This window comes from Phaseolus vulgaris, chromosome 7, assembly GCF_051622355.1.
Source record: "Phaseolus vulgaris cultivar YP4 chromosome 7, ASM5162235v1, whole genome shotgun sequence".
NCBI lineage: Eukaryota > Viridiplantae > Streptophyta > Magnoliopsida > Fabales > Fabaceae > Phaseolus > Phaseolus vulgaris.
Window position 1 is genome coordinate 44,558,565 of NC_143504.1, and position 8,467 is coordinate 44,567,031.

General features: G+C 34.0%; 1 protein-coding gene across 2 annotated transcripts; it reads left to right on the forward strand.

Annotated features, from left to right (window-relative positions):
* The first annotated feature begins 1,299 nt into the window (after positions 1-1,299).
* Positions 1,300-6,338, forward strand: LOC137828853 (protein CNGC15a). 2 transcript variants are annotated; one of them, XM_068635591.2, is made up of 7 exons: positions 1,300-1,800; positions 2,013-2,541; positions 3,319-3,531; positions 3,699-3,991; positions 4,190-4,301; positions 4,752-4,988; positions 5,365-6,338. In XM_068635591.2, exons 1-7 carry the CDS (start codon positions 1,772-1,774, stop codon positions 6,070-6,072), a joined length of 2,121 nt encoding a protein of 706 aa, XP_068491692.1. In that variant the 5' UTR covers positions 1,300-1,771; the 3' UTR covers positions 6,073-6,338. The 2 variants fall into 2 exon arrangements, with proteins under 2 accessions (XP_068491692.1, XP_068491693.1); XM_068635592.2 differs by having other exon boundaries at positions 1,347-1,412.
* The last annotated feature ends 2,129 nt before the right edge of the window (positions 6,339-8,467 follow it).

The window sequence follows — 8,467 nt, forward strand, 5'->3', positions numbered from 1 at the left end:
ACTTTTAGAAGTATGTATGAAAAATTTTACTCAAACACACACTTGAGAGAATAATATAGCAAAAATTATAAATAATAGTGAAAAATTTGAAATTATTAGAAACCATAAAATTGTATTGATACTTGAGAAAAGATTGTGTTATAAATAACGTGTACCACATAAGGCGAGGAAACCTCCCAATATAAACTAAGCACCCCTTGTACTGCATCACGTAGCTTAATGACTGATTAAACCAACATTAGAAATAACAACTTATAGAATATCAGAAGATTAATCATTAAAATTGTGTTCGTAGACATAAAGATTCAAACTCATCTTTATTAATAGGTTGACTAACATAATGTTAAGGTACATATATTTATTGCATTAAGATCGAATACTGACTTCAGTATCAGATATCATAGTCATAATAACAATAACAATCACCCAAAATTGATTTCTAAAGAAAAATGACTGAGAATTTTCTAATGTGTTAACTCACTTTTGTATTAGTTGAAATTCATACCAGACTCATTAGTTTATATATACATGAGACGCATAAAAAAAATGAAACTCATCACTTGCATGAATTTTGTTCATTAATAGGTAGTGTGTTGAAAATTGAAGTGTTAGTGTAGGTGTTATACGCCATTTGTGTTGTTTATAATGGCATAATTCTACACACCAATATCAATGCATAGCTGACCCACCACAGACAACGCATGCAGTTGAGAGAAAGGCTGACATCAATGGTCAATCTCTGCTGTGGTGTTGGTTAAGGTTTTCTGTTGTCAAAATCTCTTCATCAAAATTTGAGACACATAAGGAAGAAAAAAGTTTACAGTCCCCTGAGTAGAGTATTCTGTTCTACACATGACATGAATAAAAAACATTAAACAAAACCATGTGTCACTTGAAGAGCTTCGAATGCTCCCTTAACATGTAGGACATTATTTGAATTTTGGGGTTGTAGGCAATCTTCAAATTACCTTTTCTGGCACCTTCTCACACAGTTACAATCCAAGTCATATAACTCAAGTGGGGAAACAATAAACAAAGTTGTTTCACAATAGAATGAGACTGCTCCATGACCCATGTTCCATTTTGTTCACTGATTAGGACAAATCAAGAGAGTGGAATTAAAATTCATGTTAGAAGTCAAATTCTAAATTCAAAATTAGCTCTTAAGGGCATTTGACAGCAAGGATTTCCTGGTTAAATTTCTCTTCCTCTATGTTCTTTTCATCTTTCTCATTTTTCTGGCTTATGGTATTTCCCTTTCTACTTGTATTATTTATTCACATAATTGAACTTGAATGTGATGCTTTTCAATCATACGTTTCCCCTAACTCTACCTTAAAATTTTGCATGGATATTAAAAATGGTGGAAAAAACTAAGGCAGTTTTTGTGGCTCAACGTACATGGACCTCATGTATGTTTCATTTCATATTCTGAGTTAGTTTCATCTCTGTATATCAGAACAAATTATGTCAAGTTGACCATTAAGTCCAAGAACGACGACTTTGAATCCTCCACAAGCTTTAGAAGTGTCAAATTCACATGTTTTACCTGTACTTTGATGAAAAAAACCCAAAAAGGATTACTGTACAACGTAGTACTACTTTCGTGTCACATGATTTCTGGGAAAGACTACACAGAAAACTAGCTTCAATATTTTGTGGTTGAGCATGTAATTGTCAAATCTTTTCATGCAGCTAATAGCCTGTATATATATATGTTCTCTTTTTCTACTAGAGGAGTGAAACTAAATAGTTTTACTACTAGCCAACTATGGGTTCAGATAGATCAAGATCTGTGAGGTTTGCAAGCTTTTCCCTTTGACATTGAGCTGAAAACTTGTACACATAGTTAGAATTTAATGTAACTTGCTGGTAACTCTATTAACTTAATAATGCAATAGGCCATGTATAAATCTATGTGATTACAATTTTTCAGGGCTTGGCTATTTTCATCATTTTTTTTTTCCATTTCGTTTTGGCACTGAAATTCAGTTGTGTATATGTGCAACCAGATTTCGAGATGAACTTGAGACAAATAAGTTAATGGACAACAAAGAAAAACACTTGTCATTGGTGGCCTATGATGAGACGAGTGACAAACACAAGGTTGGAAAGGATGGCATAGGCAAGTCTGGTGATGGAAGAGAACTTTCCAGGGTCTTTTCTGAGGATTATGATTCAACAGAGATTTTGATATTGGATCCAAGGGGATCTACAGTAAATACATGGAATAAAATTTTCTTAGCAGCTTGTTTGCTTTCACTGTTTGTGGATCCCCTTTTCTTTTACTTACCAGTGGCTAAGAAAGACAAGTGCATTGATATGTCAACTGGTCTTGAAGTGTTCCTCACCATAATCCGGTCTTTGATAGATGCATTTTACATTATTCAGATTTATTTTCGGTTTCAAACAGCTTATATTGCTCCTTCCTCTCGTGTTTCTGGTAGAGGAGAGCTTATTATAGACTCTTCAAAAATTGCATCAAACTACATGCGAAAAGACTTCTGGCTTGATCTAGTGGCTGCTCAACCACTTCCTCAGGTATGTTCCTCATGCAAAATTTGCATTCGTCTTTCCTCTGATCCAAAAATTTCTGAAAATCACCCTCCAGTATGATTGCTTAACTATTAAACATTATTTGCACATCTTAATATTTTGAATGATCTTAGTCAACTCTAGCTATGAATATATGTTAATACTAGATTTCCTTATGGTGGGAATATAAAACTTGGTTAATTGATACTGACCACAATAAAAATATTACTTCATGCACTATTGTTATCCCTATATATCAATTTTTCTCAACCTGATACATCAAAACCAGGTCCACTTTAACCATTAATTTGCAATTTTATACTTGTGTATCTAGATAACCTGAGATTTAGCAGACTTCTCCTTCATGCTGTAATTTTTTTTACCTTCATTTTCATTGCTAATTTACACCAGCATCGTGTTCACATTCTGCCAAATGGGTGAAAGAGAAGGATAAAGAGCACGAAGAATCTGCTTGGTTGAATGAATTGAAAACATATTTGGACAAATTGTAAGGCTTTTAGGGTTATAAGTTTTGATAAAACCCTTTCACTTGCACCACCTAACTATACTCTATATAGATCGTGAAACCTCCTTTGTTCTATGATAAAACAATTATAATACAATAATATGCTAAAAGTTTCTATTGGCTGCATTTCTTAGGGTCATTTACTGAACTAAATAGATGTTACAGCTATCAAATACTATTGTGTATCAGTTTTAAACATCCTGTTTTGTTTCTTCTGCAATAGGATAATAATTTTGCAATTCATATACACATTTTAGGTATTAATTTGGGCCGTAATTCCAAATCTAAAAGGGCCTCAAATGATTGCTTCAAGGCATATTTTGCGCCTTGTTTCCATTTTCCAGTACGTCTTGAGGTTGTATCTTATTTATCCTCTATCATCTGAAATCGTCAAGGCAAATGGGGTAATGATGGAAAAAGCATGGGCTGGGGCAGCATATAATCTGATGCTCTATATGCTGGCTAGTCATGTAAGTTACTGTTCCAAATAATTCTCTGCATAAGAACTTATGATGAACTTTGTCTGTACTATAGCTTTCAAATTTGGACTACTATATACCCAGATCTATTTTTCATTTATTTTATCTTTTCTTGTTGCTTCTGATTAGGTTATTAACTGTACCTCTATTTTAAAAAGGTTTTAGGATCCACTTGGTACCTGTTGTCAATTGAACGCCAGAATGAATGTTGGAAGAAAGCTTGTGCACTGCAGCACCCACACTGCCAGTATCATTATCTTGATTGCCAAAGCATCGCTGACCCAAATAGGATTGCTTGGTTAAGATCAAGCAATCTCTCAAGCCTATGTGATCAGAACAGTGATTTCTTTCAATTTGGCATTTTTACTGATGCTCTAAATTTGGAAGTTACAGCCTCAAAATTCTTCAACAAGTACTATTACTGTCTGTGGTGGGGACTAAGGAATCTAAGGTAACTTCTATTTTTTTATCGTAATTGAATAATTCATCACAGAACAATTTTATTGCATCTTTTCTATAATCAAGACCTTCATGTTGCTTGAAGAAAATATTACGTTCTTTACATCTTCAAAATCCATTCATTCTTAATCCTTAACATATTTTTGGTCCACACTAAAGTTTGTGAGTTAATACTATGCCAAATTTGCAGCTCTGTGGGACAAAATCTCTTAACAGGCACACGTGTTGCAGAGATCAATTTTGCTGTAATCATTGCAGTTCTTGGATTGGTGCTTTTTGCATTACTCATTGGCAATATGCAAGTAAGTCTAAGTTGTCAGTGTTCTAATGTGCCGCAAGTCTAAGAACTTGAAAATTATTTGCAATAAGAAACTCCTTGTCTGTTTAGTAAAATAGCATTCCTTAAACATCAGGTTTATTTATATCTTAGAGGATAATAAAAAATTTCTGAACCTTATAAGACAACTTTGTGTTCACTCTAGTATATATTATTGCCTTACTTTCTAATGAATTGATAATCCACATAGTAACTATTAGGCTTACAATGATCTTTAGTTAAAATTTTTCATTGATGGTTGATTCCTTTTGTTTGTACTAATTAGGACCTTAATCAATATTTTCTAGTCCACTTTGAATAGGGGATGAAGAATGCACCACGAATATGATAATATCTAAATAATATCATAACTCTGATCCTCATATCTTGTAGTTTCAAACCTTTTGATATAACTGAAATTCTTACCAATTAACAGACCTACTTGCAATCCACCACTACGCGGCTAGAAGAATGGAGAATAAGAAGAACAGATACGGAAAGATGGATGCATCACAGGCAACTCCCTCGTTACCTGAAGCAAAATGTGCGACGTCATGAACAATTCAGATGGGTTGCTACTAGGGGAGTTGATGAAGAAACTATTCTCAGAGACCTTCCCACAGATCTAAGACGTGACATCAAACGCCACCTTTGCCTTAATCTCGTTCGACAAGTAAGTCTTTGCTTACTTCTTTGCCTTCTCTTAAACAGTTTTGTGAATTGCAAAAGTTTCAAACAACAATCGTCTCATGTTTAGCATGTGGAATAGTTGGCTCATGAACAGTTCTTTTTTTTGTGACGGTTTTTCTATATTGGAATACTTCTGTAGCGATTTTACTGTGATCTTGTGCATACGTGAGGACTAAAACCTACAACTGTGTGGTATAGGACTAAAACCTAAAACGAGAACAATCATAAGACCAAATGAATGGTTCAATCTAGTATAAAAGTGATGAGTGATGGGTGATGAGAACTGGTGCAAGAGTCTTGTTATCGCGTTTCTTGGGAAACAAGAAATTAAGAATGAACTACTTTTTGGCCCACGGCAGGTACCACTGTTTGATCAAATGGATGAGAGGATGCTAGATGCAATATGTGAAAGGCTGAAACCTTCTCTTTTCACTCCAGGGGCTTGTGTGGTTCGCGAGGGTGATCTTGTGAATGAGATGCTTTTCATTGTTAGAGGACGCCTAGATTCTTGCACCACCAATGGTGGCAGAACAGGTTTCTTCAACTCATGCAGACTTGGCTCTGGTGACTTCTGCGGTGAAGAGCTTCTGCCATGGGCTTTGGACCCTCGTCCAACGGTTGTCCTTCCTTCCTCAACTCGCACAGTCAAAGCCATCACTGAAGTGGAAGCCTTTGCACTCATTGCTGAGGACTTGATGTTTGTGGCAGCACAGTTCAGAAGGTTGCACAGCAAACAACTGAGGCATACTTTTAGGTTCCACTCCCATCAGTGGAGGACTTGGGCTGCATGCTTCATACAAGCAGCATGGTTCAGGTATAAGAGAATAAAGGAGACAAGTGAGCTCAAGAGAAAGGAGAACATGATGATGGCCTTTCTTCCTGGAACTGGCACTGAACATTTCTCTGCACCTCTGCAGGCTCCTATGGGCACAATGTATGCTTCAAAACTAGCATTCAGCCCAAGGAAAGGTAGAAGCCTGAGATACGGGCCTGAACTTGACATTCTTGGCTCACTCAGGAAGCCCCTTGAACCAGACTTTACTGATGATGAAGATGATGACAGTTGAAACATGAAACCATCATGTTAACCAGTGTGTATGGTAGGAAATGAGTATGTGGTTCTTGTTAGTTCTAGTAAACTTTGTAACTGCGAAGGAGACTTATGTTTTAGAATAGGACAAAGGATGGAAATAAACTAAATCTGAGGCAATTTTTTTGTATGAATAAACGAGTTCACAGCTGCCACCACCACACAAGTCGCACCAAGTTCCTTTGTACATGATTCTATACTCTAATTCTACTCTATTCTATTTGTACTTTAGTTTGGCCTAAAGTTTACCTTCTCACACATACATCTTTTTTCTTAAAAAATAAATTGGCTGCTAAATATTTGGTATATGACAAGTATTATTATTTAGGGTAATGATACAATCCAAAATTTCTATACAACCACATTACAACTCTCAATATTATTATTTTAATATTTTTTCATATCATTTAATTACAAATTTACCCTTTATTATATATATTTATTTTTAAATTCATCACATCAAAAGTTGTATATAACTCTTAAAGTTGTCAATCTATCATTTTTCTATTATTTATTGAGACCATTCTCTTCAAATTGATTTTTTTTTTCTCAATAATAACAAAACAAGAAAACACAACAACAAGATTGAAAGAAAGAATTTTTATTAACATCGGAAGGTTCTATATACATAGTCTACTCATAATATACTACACAATCTACCGTGCACCATTTATACGCATAATAGTCTCTATATATAGAATATAAACTAAAGGAACACTAAAAGTCGTTAAGACAACTAAACTTAATAAATGTGTGTCGTAGACGATCTATTACATCACTATTGGACGATCTTTAGTAGACAGTTTTTTACTCTTTTATCAGATGGTCTAACCATTTAACTAAGCTATTCGGCAGACAGTCTACACATAATTTAGAATCAAACATCACAATTTTTCACCTTGACTTCAAATCATGGAAGAGCCTCCAACATCATCTTTCTTTGTCCTCAAATAATAAATTAATTAGCTACCGATATCGTTCGAATCTCGATCTTGCCAAGGACTTTGTAAACACATTTGTGGATTTCTTCTTTGAGGATATCTTCTCAATCCTAAACACATTTGTGGAGTTCTTCTTTGAGGATATCTTCTCAATCCTAACATTCCCAGACTCAACTATGTCGTTTATGTTTCGTTCTCTCGTGATAAATATGATGATCAATTAATTGAATGACATTTTGACTATCACAAGGAATGTCACACACTTTAGCACAATACCTTACTCTTTAATCATCGTGTTCAACCATTGTGCCTCCTTCACCCCCTCTCTGAATGCAATATACTCTTGTTAGGTAGTAGATAAAGCTACCATTAATTAGAACTTTAAAAAGGGGGTTAATTTAGTCCAACTAGTAAGTTGTACATTCAAAAGTTTCATATGTAATTTAAAAATAAAAAACAATATAGTTTATATATATATATATATATATATATATATTTCTCATTTAACTTACGAAGATGTTTTTTTAAATTAAATTGTGATGGGGTTGAGTCTAAGTTCTTAATCATACAATACTTTGGATGGTATAGACTCTAATAATATACAACAAACTTATAATAATAGTTACAACTTTATTTTAAAAGATTATATATATATATATATATATATATATATATATATATATTATAATCATCCTTACTAAACTGTCTAAAAAAATGGTAATTGTTTTGGAATATATTTGATATGTTCATATAATTTGGATTGTATTAGTTGCTAATGAAGTGCAGAAATTTGAGAAGATGAGGATGTAATTTTGTAATGGGACTGGCCAAAAATGTCAGTAGCTTCCCGACTCGGTGGCATGATCCTTCAACGGGCAGTTATCTTACCAATTTCTTCCTGCACCATTTTTAGGTTTGTCTTTGACTAATCCTGTAAAATTAATTACATTAAATAATTAGTGACTTTCTGATTAGCTAAAAAGGTGAATTGGTGCCTAAAGAATTTTTTAGGGTGCACAAAGCATTTGTTTCTCTAATGTTCGGCTTTTTTCAGAAGCCCAACAAAGTTGGCAATTACCTTTCAGGAAATTTCTTACTGCACCTCCATGCTTTCTTCCAGCATCTCCATAGAAAACGTGAAATGATAATTTGTCATTTTCTTCCTCTTCTTCATTGACACCCATCTTTCTCTTCTTCCAGATTTTAAATTTTGAACTCTATAATTCAAAATACAATTCTGTATTCGAAATCTTAGAGTTTTGGAATGTATTTTAACCCAGAAAATACATTCCAAACTATAAAATTCAAAAGGTTTACGGATTATATAATTTGGAAAAAAAAACTGCATTTTACTGAAAGGTAGTTTTGGAATTAAAAGATTTATGGAGATGCAGAGGTGGAGGAAGAAATTGGCTACCCTTTATCTAAAAC

Excerpts from the sequence above, each read along its gene's own strand:
- LOC137828853 (XM_068635591.2), top strand. The coding sequence starts at position 1,772 with ATGGGTTCAGATAGATCAAGATCTGTGAG. Across the intron at positions 2,542-3,318 it reads CTGCTCAACCACTTCCTCAG|GTATTAATTTGGGCCGTAAT; the intron begins GTATGTTCCTCA and ends TACACATTTTAG. Across the intron at positions 3,992-4,189 it reads TGGGGACTAAGGAATCTAAG|CTCTGTGGGACAAAATCTCT; the intron begins GTAACTTCTATT and ends CCAAATTTGCAG.